General features: G+C 40.1%; 1 protein-coding gene across 2 annotated transcripts in view; it reads left to right on the top strand.

Moving 5' to 3' along the window:
• LOC309524629 (contactin-3-like) overlaps positions 1-21,678 on the top strand; it is a 194,731-nt gene that overhangs the window by 35,926 nt on the left and 137,127 nt on the right. For both annotated transcript variants that reach the window (XM_082209411.1, XM_082209410.1), the window contains exon 2: positions 7,677-7,811. In XM_082209411.1, the coding sequence (XP_082065537.1) occupies positions 7,757-7,811 (55 nt within the window). In that variant the 5' untranslated portion in view covers positions 7,677-7,756. The remainder of the gene's footprint in view (positions 1-7,676; positions 7,812-21,678) is intronic.

Below are 21,678 nucleotides of genomic sequence, written 5' to 3' on the forward strand. Positions count from 1 at the left end.
TCACCAGTAATTTTGAGGAAGAGTTCATTTAGTGGCTGAAATGAAAGGGAAATAAAAATGAAATGATGCTGCAGATGTCTTGGAAATATATGTGTAAATGGGAGAGCTTGTGGATCGTTTTAGCATGTAATCATAAAACAAGTCATGAACGTCTCTATAAACAGAAAATAGTATAGATGATTAAAATCAAGCCGTTATGTGAGTACAAATTAATTTAGCAGAAACAGTTATTTAAACAGTAAAAGAGTCTCAAGTAGCTGGGATTCTCAAGATAAGAAAAGGCATTTTTGTGTCTTGGTGATTAGCAGAATGGTGCAGAAATACCTGTTGTTGTGAGTGAAATGAAACAATTTACCAAGATAGTGTAATTGGTAATTACATGAGCACGATTTCACTGGTAATTGTGGATTTTGACTTTCAGCGTGGAATCAGTAATTTGGGTTTCATAATCCAGACTTAATTATGACAATAACCTTTTAGAGATGAAGACAAAGCAAGTCTGTCAGAGGCTTCACAGTGAAGATAATTCCATTTCAGATTGCACCTCTAATTAAGACAAAGGCTGAAAATATGTCCCTGTAGTGCTTCCAACTCAGCTGTAGGGTTTTCCCTATGCTTCAGGCAGATTGTTGTTGTTTTTAATAATATCTAGTCTGTTGTATTTTTAGACTTCCTTTAAAAATAAAAATAAAGCAAGGGAGAAGTGCCTGTGATTTTTGCAAGAGCCACCCATCCAAAATTCTGCATACTTGGCTTCTCTTTGAAACAGGAGGATCTGTAGCTCAGTAGGAGTGCATGCAAAAGGTCCCAGGTTGAAGAGGTAGCATCTCTTGGGAGAACTTTGGGAGACTCCTGCCTGAAACCCCTGGAGAGCCACTGCCAATCAGCGGTATCAAGCTATGTGGACCAATCGCCTGACTTGTTATAGGGCAGCTTCCTTTGCTCCTAAAGAAGTTTGTTGTCACAAGAGAACAAGGAGCGGGAAGTGGGGGCTTATGGGTCCAGATCTGTGTGTCTTCAGCCTTGCAAACAAGCCCACAAAACTTTAAAATGTTAACAGCACATCCTGCCCACAAATACATTGATTAGATATTGGTGACAATAATTACCATACCCTTCCAAACTGGACATTTGCAAGACTTGTGATCGAGCAATGGGAGCTCACCCCGTCATGGGGATTCGAACCGCCGACCTTCTGATCGGCAAGTCCTAGGCTCTGTGGTTTAACCCACAGTGCCAAGCACGTGCCAAAAGACCTGTTAGGTTAGACCAAATGCCTGTCCTGTAAAGCATCATATTTCCCATGATGGCCAGCCTGATGCCTATAGGATTCTCACAGGAAGGACATGGATATAATAGCCTTCTTCAGCCGTATTATCCATGAATTTGTCTACCCCCCTTATAAAATCATCTCATCTTGTAAAGACTCACATTATGAACTGTATAAATAAGTACTTCCTCTTGTCTATCAAGAGTCTTCTACCACTTGGCTTCATTGTTTCTCACATTAAAAGAGAGGCATAATAAATTCTCTCTTTTTCTAGTTTCTCCACATTGCACATACATTCTATTATATCCTTTACTGATGGGTTGCTCCAGTCCTTTGTTAATCCTGGTGATTGTTTTTTGAACTCCCCCCCCCCCCCGTTCAATAGGACTTCTGAGTAGACATGGTTAGGGATTGCACTTTAAATGTGTATACTTTTTTTTTTGTTAACTTTAAAATGGGCTGCATCATCCATTGTGTTAAAAGCTCCTGGCTCCTTTAAAATAGTTATTTAAACAATGGCCATGTCTAAAATATATATGTCAGAGTGCAGATGTCATCTAGCTATTGAAAATACCAATTTCAAAAGAAATTGCAATGCTGTCTGCTCAAACAGGCATTAGGAGAGAAGGAAGATGGATTAGGAAAGAGGATGGGAGCACAAGAGAGATTTCTCCAAGCATATTGAACTCTGGGTCTCTATGGGCAAAAGTACCCAGAAGTAACATGTAAACCTCAGTTCTGCCACTACTACTATTTGTAAAAAGAAAGAAAAAAAGACAGATAATGTTCTCCCTCAAGGACAGTGCCAGAATAATAGCTGGACAATAATGTTATAGGATAAGTCCCATGGAGGATTGAAGAGGTTTTGTCTTGACAGTTCTGTAATAACATGTCTGGACAAAACAGAAACCTTCAACAGTGAAGAGTTCCTGTGGATTCCAGGCTGCATCAATAAGACTAAACAAATTTACAGGGTGGTGGTGTTTTTGGCCTGGGGCATTTCCATAGCATAGATTAATGGAGTTGTAGAATTGGAAGGGAACACGTGGGTCATCTAGTCCACCCCCCTACAATGCAGGAATATTTTGCCCAACTTGGAGCTCACCCACACCCCTGAGATTAAGAGTCTCATGCTCTACCAACTAAGCTACATGTTTAAATGCATTTGCTTTTATTTTTAGAGTGACACTTGAATTAGCCTGTCCCGTACCAACAGCATGATAGGGTGGTGGTCGTCCAGTTTGGGGCGTTCTTGATGAAAACAGATGATTTAGTCCAGACTCTTTTCAAATTACGGTAGGTTTGGGCTTGGGTTTGGCAATGAAACAGCCTTGGTTGCCCTCATGAATGACATATGTCTGGACAAAGACGGAGAAGCGTGTCTCTGCAGTTTTGATACCATTGACCATGGTATCCTACTGGGCTATCTCTGTGGATTGTGGGCAGCATGGGCAGAGGATGAATTTGTTTTGAATGGATTTCTACACAGAATCTGGCAGTTTTGAATCAGTCAGGTTTTGCCTGCATCAGGCCATCTGTTGCACTGAGTGCCTCCTTATGTCCGAACCACTCATGCGTCATGTTTCTTTGTGTGCATCGTAATTCCTTATATGCAATCAATATGCAAGATGATGCGCAAAAATAAGTATCTACGTATGTATCTATTTCTGTGCTGCTCATTTAAGAGTGTATATGCATATAATATTACATGTGTAATATGTTAGAATTGTTTGTATTTTTTAGTGGAACCGATAAAAAAAACCTCACTTCTTGTCAAGATCAAGATATCAAGACAGGGGAGGTTTGCATTGTGATTTGCAGAAAGATCTGTTTCTAGGCGGAAGAAGGCATAAAGATATTGTGGGTTTGCAGAGTTGGTTGAAGAACATACCAGTGATGGGTTCTGCTCAACTCCATTCTACCCATACGATGGCACCCATCTAGGTTCTGTTTTAACTCCTTTGCTTTCTAACATTTCTTTCAGGCTAAGGAACCTTTTTCAGCCACATGCTCTTCTGGGTGATCTTCCAAGGACCACATGCCAGTGATGGGTGGGGCCAGAAGCAAAAGTGGGTGGAACAATGAATGCATACTTTAGCTTTGTAGACTACACACACTCACATACCCTACTCTGTCCTCCATCCAGAAAGAGGCGTAATCAGAGTTCAAGGGCATACCTCAGCCAGGCTATCATACTTGAGGTTAGGTTCGTGACATGGGGAGAGTTCTGGTTGCCAGCAGGGTTTGAGGTTCCTCTCTGCTGATCTTACTGAAGCTTTTGAGTGAGTTCACTTGAGGGTTTGTAGAACGGGTACCATCAGTATGCTGATGACGCTGAACTCTATTCTCTTCATTATCTGAGTCAGGTGAGGCTATGCTAGTGCTGAATCAGTGTTTGGACTTGGCAATGGATTGCTTGAAGATTGATAAATTGATGGGATGGAGGCATTATTAGTACAGTGGTACCTCAGGTTATGGGGCTCTTCTTAAAGACTTTGTCGGTTTTGCTCTGTATCTGAAGCTATTGTTTTTTCACAGTTTCTTCCCCCCCCCCACTCTTAAGTCTAGTTTTCCTAAGTTCAGTTTTCCATAATTCCAAATCAGTTTCCAGTTTGTTTGTTTTGTTATTTAAGTCCTAATGAACCTACAAATTTACCCTTGAGATTGCCTTGCCCTAAATGTGCCCACTCAACTGCTTGTTGTTGTTTAGTCATTTAGTCATGTCCGACACTTCATGACCCCATGGACCAGAGCACGCCAGGCACTTCTGTCTTCCACTGCCTCCCACAGTTTGGTCAAACTCATGCTGGTAGCTTCGAGAACACTGTCCAACCATCTCGTCCTCTGTCGCGTCGCCTTCTCCTTGTGCCATCCATCTTTCCCAACATCAGGGTCTTTTCCAGGGAGTCTTCTCTTCTCACGAGGTGGCCAAAGTATTGGAGTCTCAGCTTCAGGATCTGTCCTTCCAGTGAGCACTCAGGGCTGATTTCCTTCAGAATGGAGAGGTTTGATCTTCTTGCAGTCCATGGGACTCTCAAGAGTCTCCTCCAGCACCATAATTCAAAAGCATCAATTCTTCGGCGATGAGCCTTCTTTATGGTCCAGTTCTCACTTTCATACATCACTACTGGGAAAACCATAGCTGTAACTATACGGACCTTTGTCGGCAAGGTCATGTCTCCGCTTTTTAAGATGTTGTCTAAGTTTGTTGTCACTTTTCTCCCAAGAAGCAGGCGTCTTTTAATTTTGTGACTGCTGTCACCACCTGCAGTGATCATGGAGCCCAAGAAAGTAAAATCACTCAACTGCTTAGAACAGCAGAATTGGCAGTTCTACAGATGCCACATTATACCCGTTCCACTTTTGTAAGAACTCAGTCATTTAGTGTGGCAGCACCTGCACTTTAGAACTCTCTGCCTGTTGAGATCAAGCAGATGCCTTCACTGTACCTGCTAAAAACATTCCTGTTTAGACAAGCCTACCCAGACGCTTAGAAGGTTGAGATTCTGTTTTAGTAGCATACCTTTTGCGTGTTTTCCTGTATGGTTGTAATTTTTTATTGATTTTGCTGTTTTATCTTTTGTAAACTGCTTTGAGGGGGGGGTTGCAATCAAGGGGTGTATAAATTTTATTAAATAAATGAATGAATGAAAACTTATCGACCATCTATGCATATTTGCCATCAGCTGTAGTTTTAGAGTGTTGGCCAACGAAGTGAGTTGCCTTAGAATGAAGTGAGACGCAGAAAGAAAAATCCATACTTCTGTAGTTTTAGAGTTTGGGTACAATTCTAAAGATCAGTTTTAATGTCTATGTCCAACCTAATGTGTAATCCTGATTCTGTGTCAATAATTTGGTTATTTTACCGTATGTATGTATGTATGTATTAATGACTTTTGTAAGCTGCTATCAGCTAGCATTCAGGACATTAATTTTAGAAATATATAAAATAATTTCAGTTTTTTGGGTGAGACTGTGGATGACAGTGCATTTCAAAGCATCTGAAAGAGTTCAGATATTGGTTAAAGATTGCAACCCATGTAAATTTTAGGAAATGTCCTAGTATATACTGTGTAATTGCTGTACAATTTGATGCTGAGATAAATGCTTGGGGAGAATCCTAAGACATTTATTTTCTGCATTTTAAAAGCTGGTAATCTGCTTTATAGAATATATGAAATATATTTCACTTTGAAAAGTTCAGCGACCTCAAACAGTATCATTGAATAGTCTGAGGCAAACACCTATATTTTCACGAGCTGAATAATCATGCCAGAATATAATTGGAAACATAATTTTTCATTACTTTTGTAATATAATCTCTTCGTGCACTTGTGACCTCTGTGTCATGGTGATAATACTCCTGTTTCTTCAACGAGTAATTGAATAATGATGAATTTTTTGTTTCCCTCTAAGGTATTATAGAGCAGACTCAGTTATACAAATGAAACAGCAATACAAGCTTTGCCTTTTTTTAAAAAAAACAACAACCCCGCAAAAGTACTGTACCTGACTGAGTTTAAATGGCAAGATTATTAATACTCCAACTCAAATTCACATTGTGGCTCTTTTTCTAAGATAAGATGCAAGAATTCTGCAACAGGGGAGTGCTGCCTTAAAGCCTTAGCAAATTTCCACATGCACCCCTTTTAAACCCCGACATTTGAGTACAATTAAAACTAACAATGCTCTCTGCATTTTCCCTGGATGTGGCTTTCCCCTTTGTTTAATGACTTTCACTGAGAAGTTTATATGACTGTTGAGATTTCCAGTGCACAAAAGCATCAGTTTGTAGTGGATTAAAAGATGTGAAAGGCGGTGAGAACTGTTGGGACTTAACAGTCCACAAATTTATTTCTCTTCAGCCCACAGACATCCAATACATACATACATATTTAAAAAATCTCATATTGGTATTTTTTGTAATGCAACGAAAGTCATGGAAGTGTCAAATATATTAGGCACATTAGCCAGTTCTTACAGAACACTGCAATTTGGCTAACACAACTGGTTTTTAACATAGTTGTTTCTTTGAATAAACCTAATCATTTAAACTAGCCTCAGGTATGAAATATAAAGGAAATGGCATATTTTCACCCCTGTACTGTAGCCAGGCATTAAGGTTCATGGAAATTTGTTGGGCTAACATGGCAACATTAGTTTTTGGGTTGTTTTTTTAAAGAAAGCCTGTTTTGATCTCCAAATGAAGATACTGTAATTCTTATAATGCTGAGCTGCATAAGTACCAGGAGGAAGACTTGTTTCCTGGCTGCCTTTCATATGCTCTTTATTGTATATCCAGATTGTGTCACCAGGCAGAATTTAGTAATACCATTGATGGTTCCTGCTGGTGGAGAAATAGGAAAGATGCTTTCATCTGTTAGGGGCTGGATGGAGCGAGCGAAGGTGAGGTACATTTCAAAATGTCTGAGGAGAGGAAAGAAGAAGCAAATCAAGCAGATGAAAACCCACAAATACATATGAACATTGAGGAAATCTACCATGTGCCTATGGGTGAAAGAGCTGTGGCTATTATCTGTGAAGGAGCTGTAGTTGTAAAGCATGTGATTTCTCTGTGGAGTTCGGTCTAAGGTTTAAGAAAGCTTGAGTAGGTCTGTTGATGGGATTACTGTGTGCACTTTAGAATTCTGGTATTTGTTTAATGTCCATTGCTGTGCTTGAGAGTATTGCTTTACGGCAATTATTCATTTATTTGTTTTTCTAAATTTGAGAATGAATTTGCATACACATTTAGATTATTTTCCTTTTGTAGTCAGAGATGCTATCCAGGTCACTGGAATTCCAGTGCAGATATAGTAATTAATATAATATTATGTTAGGATCATAGGAAATAACCTTATTCTAAATTAGAGACATTAATCCATCTAGCTCAGTTATTGCCTACATTGACTGGTAGAGGCTTTCCAGTCTTTCAGGCAGGGGGCCTTCCCAGACCAACCTGGAGATTCCAGGGATTGAACCTGATACCTTCTGCATGCACCTTTGGGTCTTGTTTGAACTCCTTCTGGGTCCAGTTGGAACTGCCTGGAATAACCTCTATGTCTACCATTTCCCACATTTAAGATGAGACTCCTCTCAGGTGGTCCTTTGACACTGGCAAGATAAAGTAGATTTTGGAACACACCAACACTGCTTATTGAAACCACAGCAAGAACAGCACTCCCAAAGAAAGAAGATTACTTGATTGCTAGCTGGCACAGTGTGTAATTCTCTAATTCTAAGTATAGTTTTTTTACCATGCCTGAATTGAAGAGTGAATAATTTTTTACGCCCATGAGGGAGCATCAATCTTCCTTCCATTAAAAAGTTCATGTGACAGATAACATGCTTTTCATGTGGTGAATCCTATAATTAAATTATTTGTGTATTCATGTTGTTTTAACAGATTAAAGGTTCTGTGTGGAAGACTTAAGTGCACTGTTCATTTGAGGCTGGACAAGAACTTCTAACTTTTGGCAGCTGAAGATGTTGTTACTATGGAAACAGATGTTCCTGCTTTCCTTTGTTGGCTGCCTTGGAGGTGAGGATATATGTTTATCTATAATTTCTAAATTAGAGCTGCAACTGAATCATTCCTTTCAAAATAAAATGTTGCAACAGTAAAGCTAAACTTTTCAGTCCATTAAAAATAAGTGCATTATAAATTTGGAACATTAATGGAGTATAAAAACAACTTCATTTTCCTGTGTTGGTTATTACATGCAGCTTGCAAACACAGACATTCAAAAGAAGGAGGGCCATTACCTAAAAGTCACAAAGAAAAATATGTGGTGGTGATAAACCTAGATGCGTGCATTAAAATGAACACCGACATACTGAATAAATAAGAATGTATATTTAAAATATGACATCCAATGCAAATAAGCAGACAAATCAGCATAAATACCCAAGTAGTACAGCAGCAACAAAATTGTTTGAAAGTTTGGCAAAGGCTTTCACCATTACAAAATGATTTCTGCACAGCTCAGTGGTGGTTCGATCTATCCATTTTGAGAATTCTTAACCATGAGCAAAACCGGAGTATCGTTCACTGATGGTATGATTTTTCTAAAAAGCATAAGGAATAAGGAGCTGGGTGGAATTTAGTGCACTCAGGGTGCAGGGTCTAGAAGCAATAATCCACTCAAGGGACAACTTTATTTTGGTTTTGGAGCAGTAAGAATAGTGTGGCATAGAGCAGGGATCCTGTCGTTGAGCAGCACTCCAGTTGGCTGATGTTCCAGTCCTGCCCAGTTGCCAGGTCCACTAGCACAGGCCAATCGGATGAGCCCCATAGGCAACCTGGGGTGCTGTGGCCCAGCAGCAACCCTATCCAGCTGAGCTTTTGTGCAGACATCAGATTGCCAAGATCCATGAGGGAGACCCACCCAAAGGGAAGCACGGTGCACCTCCCCTGCTAACCCCCTATCATATTACATACATATACATTCTCAAGTTTCCTAATTTAATCAGCACATAAACCAGTACATACAGCAATGCATATCACTGTGTAAAAAAGTTGTGTTATCTATAGTATAAAACTATTCAGCAGACTACAGTGCCACGTGGAGTTTGACTTTATCACATGTATTAACTGTATCTTTGCATATAATTTTGCATATTGTTTGCTTTTTTGTTGGGGGGGAAGAGAAATTAACTAAGAAAAAGGCTAAGGTATAAGCCAGTGCTTAATGGAAGAAGTGGACTGAAGTAAGCAAAGGTTGATCAGGTTGAAACCACCAAATACCATGTATAAATACAATTAAAACAGACTCCTTCTCTGTTGCTAGTAAGGAACCACTGAATTTCATTAAGAAGGTCTTAGAAAGCTGTCTCCAGATGATTTGTTTAACATTGCATGAGGTCTTCAACAAATAACAAAGGTATAAAAACGAATCCATACAGAGCTGTTGCAAACACTGCCTTGTGCACTAAACTACTGTGCATCGTACAGTGAAGGGAGATGAAATACACCTTCTCAGACGTCACAAGCTGAACTCAAGTTATGAAAGGCCACATATATACACTTCATACATATGAGGACAACAATCCTGCGATCACTAAAAATAGATGGAGATGATGTACCGTGCTTATAAAAAGCAGCTCAATTCCAACAGTTCATATAATCATAGAATTGTAGAGTTGGAAGAGACCCCAAGAGCCATCTAGTCCAACCCCCTGCAGTGTCCACAACAACCCCTGGTTTGGCTCAAACTACCACCCTTCTGGTTAACAGCAAGATGCACCAAGATGCACCATTGTGTCACTGGGGGCTCTGAGCACTGTTTGAACTCCTGCTGCAGTTCCTCAGTGTCCACATCCATCAAGTCATGGGACTTGAGGTTTTCAATAGCAAACACTTTGTCAACATGAAGTTGGCGATATCTACGCCAACGAGGAGGACAGTAGAGCACATGCTTAGCTTGTGAAGGGTTCCAGGTTCGGTCCTTGACATCTCCAGGTAGAACTGGGAAAGGCAGCTGCCTGAAACCCTGGAGAGTCACTGCCGGTTGGTGTGAACAGTACTGAGCTAGGTGAACCAATGGTCTGATTTGGGATGGCATATTTCATCCCTATGGGTGGTTCTCCAACATTGTGTGAGGAGACTTTTCACTCACCTTTCACCCCCAGTTTGATAGAGAGTTGCTCGCAACACTTGCACCTTTACTGATGCCTTTCAGGTTCCCTGCTGTGCCCAACTTTACGGTATTGTTATACTTGCCTTTGAGAGGTGTTGGAATTCCTGATTTTGTCTGCAGCTTCCTTCACTGAATGAGCAAAATGAAGGGAAGGGCTATAGTTGTTGCAAGTAGTTACGCCTGGGAGCTTCAGCAAGCCTAAGTGCTTCTCTGTAGCGACAAGGGCAAAATGAGACCTTACTCATACACTTCCACACACATTGTTTAGCCACCAATTTGCTCTGTTTGTTTGTTCTAATTGTTCTCATAACAGTTCTTGCCCCTAAAGGATTTTGAAGGCTATGAGTGAGATTATAAACATCTTGAAAGTGCAAAGGGTAAAAGAAAAGACAACGTTTCTCAATTTTCAATAAGTGGGGAAGCCCCTTGAGATGTAGGAAGGAGGGAACTGCTTGGAAAGCTGCGAGAGAGATCCTGATACAGCTCTGAGCTTTTATATCAGAAAGGCATTCTAGCTGTACTGGAAGTTTGACTGTATGGTGCATTTCACGGTGTCTGTTTCATCATGTTTGAATGTAAGCTTTTTTTGCAGGGTTTTTTTAAAATGACAGTTCGGTTTAAGCTATTGGTTCTGCTTCTGAACATGTATTGCACATATTTTCTGGCTAATGTTTTCCCCATCTCGGATGAGAATAGTTTCAAGGAGAAAAAAAGATACTTGTTCTACAACAAGCATTTTTCCACCTTCGCCGCATCAAGCAGTTGGTCCCTTACCTTTCCCGCCCCGACCTGGCCACAGTGATCCATGCGACAGTCATCTCCAGGCTTGACTACTGTAATTCGCTCTATGCGGGGCTGCCCTTGAAGCTGTCCCAGAAACTCCAGCGGGTACAGAATGCTGCAGCGAGGCTCCTCACGGGGTCTCTGCCATAGGAGCATATTCATCCAGTGCTTTACAAGCTGCACTGGCTCCCGGTGGAGTACAGGGTCAGATTTAAGGTGCTGCTTTTGACCTTTAAAGCCCTTCACGACCTAGGACCCTCGTACCTACGGGACCGCCTCGCCTGGTATGCCCCACGGAGAGCCTCAAGGTCCATAAATAACAACACCCTAGTGGTCCCAGGCCCTAAGGAAGTTAGATTGGCTTCAACCAGAGCCAGGGCCTTTTCAGCACTGGCCCCAACTTGGTGGAACGCTCTGTCTCATGAGACCAGGGCCCTGCAGGATCTGATTTCTTTCCGCAGGGCCTGTAAGACAGAGTTGTTCCGCCTGGCCTTTGGCTTGGAGCCAATTTGATTCCCTCCCCCCCATTTTCTTTTTTTCTTTTCCTTCTCCTACAATGAGGCTACATTTTAATATTTTAATGTTCCATTATTTTAATGTTGTATTTTATTTTTGTTTTTAAGTTGTAATCATTCATCTTGTTTTTATTATTGCTTGTAAGCCGCTCTGAGCCCGGCCTTGGCTGGGGAGGGCGGGGTATAAATAAAAAAATATTATTATTATTATTATTATTATTATTATTATTATTATTATTCTAAAACATTAAAAGGCTGCTGCAAACAGAAAATCGTTAATGGGATCTGGGCCAAAATTTTAGAAATTATAAAATGAGAAACTGCAGCTGAGTGAAAGAGCACTAAGATTGCACACATAATGGCTTGACTGTTAAGAATAATCTGTGTTGAAGACTGTACCTACTTGGTTTAAGGTGTGGAGCAAGGCATTAGAAAGAAATTCTGAAAACTTGAATTCTGCCTCTGAAAACTTAATACGCGGTTTAACTGTCTAGGAACAGCCTTTCAGATGGTGGGGGTAGCAAATGCTGTGTCTCTCCCCACCCCAAAGCAAGAGGGTTCAATCCTGCTAGGTGCAGGAGTTTGATTTGACCACCCATTCCAAATAGGACTCCTGCAGGATTGTACCATCTGAACACCAGTGATCTTTAATCTAATTGTATAGTTAATCTCACAATCTACTTGTATATTTCCTCAAATTCATTCTTCCTTCAAATTGTGTGTGTATGTATATGTATGTGCATGTGATACAAAGTTTGCTTCACGACTAGTTGCCATTCTTGTATAAATGTGTAATATTGACATGAATTAAAACAGAATTATAAGATTTTTCTATTGAAAGTAAGCACTATAATTCATTGTAAGGAGGAATAGTCAAATTTCCTACACGCTATGCAGTCTAAGTAGATTTTTAAAGAAAGGTTGTGATTGAAGCACGCATTCATATGTTTAGGCCACATTTTACTATTCTTGTTTTTCATTAGGCACTGTTCCTTATGTAAATACAAGCAGTATATTTTCATGTCTCTCCAGTAATAAATCACATTTTGGTTTAGCAACAATGCTCAAGTTATTTATAGTACAATGAATGAATTTCTGTAACTGAGAGCAAAGTTCTGTTTTGTCCAAGGCAATTCTTCTGGGTATGAACATATAAAGTAATATGAATTAATTGCCCTTTGACCATCCTATTGATACCACTTGTATGTTTGTCAAAGAAGAATAAATGGACATATTTTTTGCACCTTTCAAAGAATACTTCTCAGTAAAGCACATAATAGATCATGAGTAGATAACCAAGGGATTAATAGTTTTAAAAATCAGTTAAGACAGAAGGTAAGGGCATTATTTTGTATATGCAGCTCTGGATTGCTAATGCTTTCATATACCTGGCAATTGATAGAAGTTTTCTCTTGGTTTTAAAATCTTGATCGTTCTCCTGGGGAATGTAAGGAGTTGTTTGCAGCTCCCAATATTTGCTTTTCCCTTCCCTGCCCATTTTGTGGATTTGACGTAAGAAGGAAATTGGAGAGAAATAATACACTGGTGATAGTGACACATAGAATCATAGAATCATAGAGTTGGAATAGACCACAAAGGGCCATCGAGTCCAACCCCCTGCCAAGCAGGAAACACCATCAGAGCACTCCTGACATATGGTTGTCAAGCCTCTACTTAACGACCTCCAAAGAAGGAGACTCCACCACACTCCTTGGCAGCAAATTCCACTGTCGAACAGCTCTTACTGTCAGGAAGTTCTTCCTAATGTTTAGGTGGAATCTTTTTTCTTGTAGTTTGGATCCATTGCTCCGTGTCCGCTTCTCTGGAGCAGCAGAAAACAACCTTTCTCCCTCCTCTATGTGGCATCCTTTTATATATTTGAACTTGGCTATCATATCACCCCTTAACCTCCTCTTCTCCAGGCTAAACATGCCCAGCTCCCTTAGCCGTTCCTCATAAGGCATCGTTTCCAGGCCTTTGACCATTTTGGTTGCCCTCCTCTGGACACGTTCCAGTTTGTCAGTGTCCTTCTTGAACTGTGGTGCCCAGAACTGGACACAGTACTCCAGGTCAGGTTTGACCAGAGCAGAATACAGTGGCACTATTACTTCCCTTGATCTAGATGCTATACTTCTATTGATGCAGCCCAGAATTGCATTGGCTTTTTTAGCTGCCGCGTCACACTGTTGGCTCATGTCAAGTTTGTGGTCAACCAAGACTCCTGGATCCTTTTCACATGTACTGCTCTCAAGCCAGGTGTCACCCATCTTGTATATGTGCCTCTCATTTTTTTTTGCCCAAGTGCAATACTTTACATTTCTCCCTGTTAAAGTTCATCTTGTTTGTTTTGGCCCAGTTCTCTAATCTGTCAAGGTCGTTTTGAAGTGTGATCCTGTCCTCTGGGGTGTTAGCCACCCCTCCCAGTTTGGTGTCATCTGCAAATTTGATCAGGATGCCCTTGAGTCCATCATCCAAGTCGTTGATAAAGATGTTGAATAAGACCGGGCCCAAGACAGAACCCTGTGGCACCCCACTAGTCACTCTTCTCCAGGATGAAGAGGAACCATTGATGAGCACCCTTTGAGTTCGGTCAGTCAGCCAGTTATAAATCCACTGAGTGGTAGCATAGTCATTTTACCAGCTTCTTTACAAGAATATCATGGGGCACCTTGTCGAATGCCTTGCTGAAATCAAGGTAGGCTACATCCACTGCGTTCCCTTCATCTACCAGGCTTGTAATTCTGTCAAAAAACGAGATCAGGTTAGTCTGACATGACTTATTTCTCAGAAATCCATGCTGACTATTGGTGATCACAGCATTCCTTTCTAGGTGCTCACAGACCGTTTGCTTAATGATCTGCTCCAGAATCTTCCCTGGTATTGATGTCAGACTGACTAGGCGATAATTATTTGGGTCCTCTCTTTCCCCCCTTTTGAAAATAGGGACAACATTTGCCCTCCTCCAGTCTGCCGGGACTTCGCCTGTTCTCCAGGAATTCTCAAAGATGACTGCCAGTGGTTCTGAGATCACATCTACCAGTTCTTTTAATACTCTTGGATGCATCTAAACTAGCCAAGTATTCTTGTACTATCTCCTTAGTTATTCTGGGCTGTGTTTCCTCTGCTGAATCATTTGCTCCAAATTCTTCAGGTCGGGCATTGTTTTCTTTATCAGAGAAGACTGAGGCAAAGAAGGCATTGAGGAGTTCAGCCCTTTCTATGTCCCCTGTTTGCATTTCACCATCTTCTCCTCTGAGTGACCCCACTGTTTCTTTGTTCTTCCTTTTGCTACGGACATACCCATAAAAGCATTTTTTGTTGCTTTTAACCTCTCTAGCAAGCCTGAGTTCATTCTGTGCTTTAGCTTTTCTGACTTTGTGTCTACATGTGCTGGCTATTTGTTTGAATTCATCTTTGGTGGTTTCCCCCCTTTTCCATTTTTTTGAACACATCCTTTTTAAATCTTAACTCAGTTAAAAGTTATTTAGATAGCCACCCTGGCTTCTTTAGGCACCTTCCATGTTTCCGTCTCATTGGTATTGCCTGAAGTTGTGCTTTTACTATCTCCCTCTTAACAAACTCCCAGCCATCATGAACTCCCTTTCCTTTTAGTATTACTGCCCATGGGATCTCACCCAGCACTTCCCTAAATCATCTGTCTTACCCAGCTTCCCTGCCAAATCCTCAAGATACCTGGGAGTGTTTGAAGAGCAACTGTGGCTCATAGTGGGGGCAGTTTCTAATACGCAAACTGATGTACATGTGCACATTTTATCAATGTAAGGAATGATTCAGAACCCTGATTTTAAGTTGCGGGACAGTTGAACCCTGCTTTCCTCCTTTCTGTAGACATTTCTAGGATGTTAATGGATATTAAAGTATACCTTTTGTTATAATTGCCCCACACTGTACCATGAGAAACCTGCAATTAAGAGGATGTGCTGCTCCAGTTTCCAATAGGACTTTTCACTGTATTTTTAAAAACAACCTCATTCATTTAAGGCACTGCTTTAAGTTTGCTGCTTTCTAAATAAAAATTGCGAAAGTGCCTAATGTCAAGGCCTCTTTTAGTGAGCTGCATTTGCTTACAGAAGACGATTCTTTCTAATACTGAACCTAGGCTGGATCAAAGAAGTGTTTCAGTTAAACATGTTGTTAACTTTGTATGAGAAATCGGGTTGGCGAAAACAGAACTCCACTGCACCATCTGGTGTCACAGTGTTATAATGCGTATATAATACATATAAAGCGTTTTTTTCTTTGCCAATGTAGCTGAGTCCTTATAGACATGGACCAAATACTAGACTAGTTTTCCTCAAGTCTGGCTTTCCCATTGTACTTAGCCGTTGTAACATTGCTGTATGAATCCTTTGGTGTGATTCATTATTTGGTATTTACCTTAAATCATTTCTATCCTGTATTTCTATAATTAAAAGTAGGAAAGGCAGAAAACCATGCTTTGGTCTCAGATTGAATTAAGGTGTGAATACAGCCACCTGATCTGGTTCTTGGGAGTCAGTGCACACTACCATAATGGGGGAACAGGGACACACACACACACACACACACACACACACACTCAGGCAACGTGGCAAGAGCTGTGCTTCCCAGCTGCTCCAAGAATGAGTAAAGGCAGTCTGCTTGTAGAAAATTGGTTAAGGATAAAAATTATGTTGATAACTTGTCCAGTCTACACACCTACCTGGGAGAGATAGATCAGGTGAATTCAAACACAAAAAACCAGAGCCCCCTAATTCTTCTACAGCCCTAATGTGGACCATTTCTTTCCAGAGCAGTCTCACATCAACTTGTTTCAGAATGGCAGGACCAGGATGGGCTCGCTATTATCCAAGGAGAACTTTATGAATTCAGAGTTTGCTTGGTTTTTTTGGTGGGGGGGGGGATAAAAACTGTTTTCCATTGTTTTTAGTACTGGGGTGAAACCGACGACTTCTGCTCTTGGCTCTCAAGACACATACATAATTTTATTTGCAGGCTGCCTTTCCTTAGGTAAAGCCACGCTCAAGACAGCTTACAATATCTAAAAAATTGCTAAATTGCAAACAAAACGAAATTAGTAAGAAACAATGAATAAAATTTTAAAAGTATGCAAACAGTTACCACATAACTCGTAAAGGTAAAGGTACCCCTGCCCGTACGGGCCAGTCTTGCCAGACTCTAGGGTTGTGCGCCCATCTCACTCAAGAGGCCGGGGGCCAGCGCTGTCCGAAGATACTTCCGGGTCACGTGGCCAGCGTGACATCGCTGCTCTGGCGAGCCAGAGCCACACACGGAAACGCTGTTTACCTTCCCGCTTGTAAGCGGTCCCTATTTATCTACTTGCACCCGGGGGTGCTTTCGAACTGCCACATAACTCATAAGGAGATCTAAAATAAAGATACAAAATATTAATCTAAAGAAGAATAACACCCCTAAACAGCCCAAATGTCTGTTTAGCAGCCTCCACTTTTGTAGCTGGAGTCAGTCAGGGCCTCAGCCACCCAGGCCAGGTAAGAAAAAGCCTACAAGGCAGGGTCACAGCTAAGGTGGTCTCTGCCCATCCTATTCTGCTGAGTTGTTTGGCTGGCATGATCTAGGGAAGGACTCTTGAGGACTTTTTTTGTCCATCTATTGTAGGGCTTTATGCCTCCAAATAAAATATGCAATAAATTGTGCCTTTTTGAGGTCATATTTAAAGAAGCTTATTTGAGCTCTTGTTTTTGTTGTCATGGGATAATTACAATTCTCAGGATTAAGAATAAGCTGCAACGGCAATTTATTCTAGATGTATTATTTAGGATTCTGAATTCACTGGGATAGAAATAGCTTTGCAGAACTGTTGTTCTTCTAATATGCCAACTCAGCTTTAGAGAAGATGGTATAATGATTCAAAATGCGTAACAATGGCTTAGTGGCAATTACATAATGTAATAGCAGATCTTATGTAATTCACCATTAACAGCAAGACATACATGTTTGGGAGTTTTAAGAGCAAAATGTATAACTTGTGAGGAAGAGAGCAGCTGGGGGATCTTCAGCAGTAGGATTTGATCACTAGCTTGAAATTCACAAATGCACTATGAGCTAAAATGTTCAGTTTTCTTAACTTACCTGCTTCAAAGTTACATTGAACAGTTAAATGTTTAAGTAACTTGCACAGTAAAAGTAGAATATATTTCCAATGTTCTGGTCCCTTCAGGACTCAAGTTCATTTCCCTGCCCTTTTGGGAATCAAGCTTCCCCTTCAGAGATGCATCACAAATTAGACTATATAAATTGCTACTGGAGTCTATAATGAAAATGTTTTATGAGGTCTTCATAAATAAGGTTTTATTATCTATTGAGAGCAGTGAAGTCCCTTCCAGTATTCATATAACACCGTACTAGTCATAGCTGGTAATACAAGCCTATTAATCAGATTAGCCTTGGTATGAAATGCATAATTTACAGTGACTAATATAATGCCAAGAAAATGAGCCACAAGCATTTGAGGTACAAGAGATTTAATTTGAATAATATTGTCTCTTGCAGATGGTAATTTTAATTAATACTTTTTACAAATTATGCATTGATAAAAACATTATAGGTTATTAATTCATTGTCAGTTTCAATAATAAAATATGGCTTGTAGAAAACTTTGCGAGTAGTGGTGGTGGAAATGAGGCAGATAAAATCAAAACTCCTAAAACAAATGAAAACTGCAATCCTGTTAGTCATTTATCAGGGAATAAGCCCCATTGGACTTTATTTTAAGTAAACATGCAAACGATTGTTCTGTCAGATTGTGCTCCAAAAGTAGCATGAAGGATTAAACAACTAACATTTTCAGCTTCAGTTTTACCCAGGCAGGCGACGACCATTTTAGGCACATCTAACTGACCCGCAATCGCCGATGCTCGGGTCTTTTAGGACCTGGAGGAAGAAAGAATCAGAGGGTGTAGTGGGGCGGGCCGTGCTTATGCATGCTCCACCAACGTGTGTATGGGGGCAGCGGAAACGGAACCCCTGTGCAAAATGGTCACCACCTGTACTGAAGAACAGTTCCACTGCTATTTTCTGTATCCTTACATGATGTTAGGCCAGTAGACGTTATAGGGTATTCGGATTACATGTTTGCTATTCAAAATTGTTGAAATAAACTATCAGTTGCTATCTAATCCAGATCTGATTGCAAAAGATAATCTAGGATAGTCAAAATTTGGAATGTACAAAATTGGCTACTTTCTAATAGCAGCTAGAATGACCACCAGACACTTCTGGAAATGCAGTACATGGATAAAGTCACGGTGGAAATCTGGCATGACAAAGTCTGGATTTTAGCTATGTCAGAAGAGCTAATGCAAAGCATCATCATCATCATCATCATTGTTATTAAATTTAAAAGCTACCAAAAGGTCTGGTCTGGTTTGAGTCTATTAAATATATAAATGATGGAACAGACGCCCCAAGTACGCCAACAACATATGGAAGTTTATGGAACTCTTTAAGAACAAAAAGCCTTGATGTCAAATATCACTGACCAGGAACTTTGGGGGGGGGGGCTCTGTGCCACACACTGTGGACAGACAGAATAATCAGGCTGAACAGCAACCTTTGTTTTATATCTTATGTAGTTTATTTACTTTTATTACTTTCTGGAGATTTTTATTACTTTCTGGGGACAACGTGTTTGTTGTTTATGATTTGTAGCCTTGTCTTTTACAAGATTAAATAAAAATTAATTAAAAACAAACAATTGATCATGAATCACTGGCATGTATTCCTTAACAGTTAGCAAAACTGCTCTGCCTCTAGGTTAGCCCAACTCAGAAAGAAATAGTCCCTGCTTGGTCTGTTGCTCTGCACACATGTGCCAGCTAGCCCAAATTGCTTAATTTGTGAAGGACCAATCTAATCAAAATTAATCAACGATCTATTGACTTCATGAGAAATCCTCAAAGCCCATTGAAATCAAATGATATACAAATATTGCTCCACATTTCAGCAGCATTTCCTCCTCCCCTTACTTCAAGGTTGGGTGAAAAGGAGTGGGTAGAAACAGCCACAGTTGTTTATCTCACAGTGAAGAAGTGCATCCAGTGGTAAAATATTACCACTGACTGCCAAAGATTCTTAATACAGTCATACCTCAGAAGTCGAGCGCCTTGCGACTCGAACGTTTTGGCTCCCGAACGCCGCAAACCCAGAAGTGAGTGTTCCGGTTTGCAAACGTTCTTTGGAACCTGAATGTCCGATGCGGATTCCGTGGCTTCCAATTGGCTGCAGGAGCTTCCTGCAACCAATCAGAAGCCGCACCTTCTTTTCCAAACGTTTTGGAAGTTGAATGGACTTCTGGAATGGATTCTGTTCGACTTCCAAGGTACGACTGTACATAGTGCTATGGAATATATTACTTTTTAAAACAACAACAACAGTTTTCTCAGAATGGTGGGTTGTCGTGTGATGAGATGGTGTGCTTTAAAATGGATACATAAGCATCCCACAGCCAATAAACTGAAATAATAAGCAATGTTTTTCCAAGTTCTATCAGACCTTTTGTGATGTGATCAGCTCAATTCTGGGGAAATGGAGATGTTGCTGGTCTTCGCTTATAAACCTTGACCTCCTTTATGTTCTAACAGATGGACTTATTTGAAATTAGCTTTGCTGATGGTTTATTTTCTGTCTTGAATTGCTTTCGGTTTATCATTTAGATCTTAATAGGAAGGATAAAGGAGATCCCTTGACTTGAGAATTTGGATGAGTTTTTGACGCTTATTTTGTTTTAAATGCAACCTTGAATACACCGCCACTTCAGTCTGCAAGGCTGCAACACTCAGAAGTGGATAATGGGTTCTACAGCACCAGTAAATCAAATGTTTCACTGACTTTTCACTGGTTCAACTGATTGTGTGTCACTGCTAATGTTAAGCTTCGGCTCTAACGAAAGGTAAAACTATATAGAATTAATAGGGTTCATGGGCACCACCCACTGTTTTATTTTTATTTTTTAAAAATTTTTTTATTAGCTTTACAAAAGTTTTTATAACAAACAAACATAAAAGAAAGACAAACAAACAAACAAATATAATTTCAAAATGTCCTTTCATAGACTTCTTTCCTCGGACTTCCCCATACCTCCCCTTTCTGCATCCTCATGTCCAAATTTTTATAGCAACTTATAAATGTTTTTTCCCATCCTAATTCATCATAGTCCTTTCTTAATCTGATCTTATATTACTGCAACCCTTTCTCTCTGTAAAATCTCGACATTCTAAACTTCATCAAGTTTATAATAGTTCTTAAGATAAATCTTAAATTTCTTCCAATCTTCTTCCGCAGTCTCCTTTCCCTGGTCACGAATTCTGCTTGTCATTTCCGCCAATGTCATATAGTCAATCACTTTCATCTGCCATTCTTCCAAGGTGGGTAAATCTTGTGTCTTCCAATACTTTGCGATCAGTATTCTTGCTGCTGTTGTTGCATACATGAAAAAGGTTCTATCCTTTTTTGGCACCAATTGGCCGACAATGCCCAAGAGAAAGGCCTCTGGTTTCTTAAGGAAGGTATATTTAAATACCTTTTTCATTTCATTATATATCAACTCCCAGAAGGCCTTAATCTTCGGGCATGTCCACCAAAGATGATAAAAAGTACCTTCAGTTTCCTTACATTTCCAGCATTTGTTATCAGGCAAATGGTAAATTTTTGCTAGCTTAACTGGGGTCATGTACCACCTATAAACCATTTTCATCACATTTTCCTTTAAAGCACTACATGCCGTAAATTTAATACCAGTGTTCCACAACCTTTCCCAGTCAGCAGACATAATATTATGACCAATGTCCTGTGCCCACTTAATCATAACTGATTTAACTGTTTCGTCTTGTGTATTCCATTTCAACAGCAAGTTATACATTCTTGACAAATTCTTAGTATTGGGTTCTAACAATTCTGTCTCAAGTTTTGATTTTTCCATCTGGAAGCCAATTTTCCTGTCTTGTTTGAAAACCTCCATTATTTGATAATAGTGGAGCCAATCTTGTACTTTGGGTTTTAGTTTTTCATGGCTCTTTAATTTCAGTTTCTCTCCATCCTGTTCTAAGATCTTGCTATACTTTGGCCATCCGACCTCCATATTAACTTTCTTGTGGGCCTTAGCCTCTAAGGGTGACAACCATCTAGGGGTTTTGTTTTCCAACAGATCTTTATATCTCATCCAAACATTAAGCAACGCTTTCCTTACAATATGGTTTTTAAAGGCACTATGCACTTTGATTTTGTCATACCATAAATATGCATGCCAGCCAAATGCATTATTGAAACCTTCTAAGTCCAAGATATCTGTATTCTCGAGGAGCATCCACTCTTTCAGCCAGCAGAATGCTGCTGCTTCATAGTACAATTTTAAGTCCGGCAGGGCAAATCCCCCTCTTTCTTTTGCATCTGTTAATATTTTATATTTTATTCTGGGCTTTTTGCCCTGCCAGAC

The sequence above is a fragment of the Podarcis vaucheri genome (genome assembly GCF_965113315.1).
Source record: "Podarcis vaucheri genome assembly, chromosome: 2".
NCBI lineage: Eukaryota > Metazoa > Chordata > Lepidosauria > Squamata > Lacertidae > Podarcis > Podarcis vaucheri.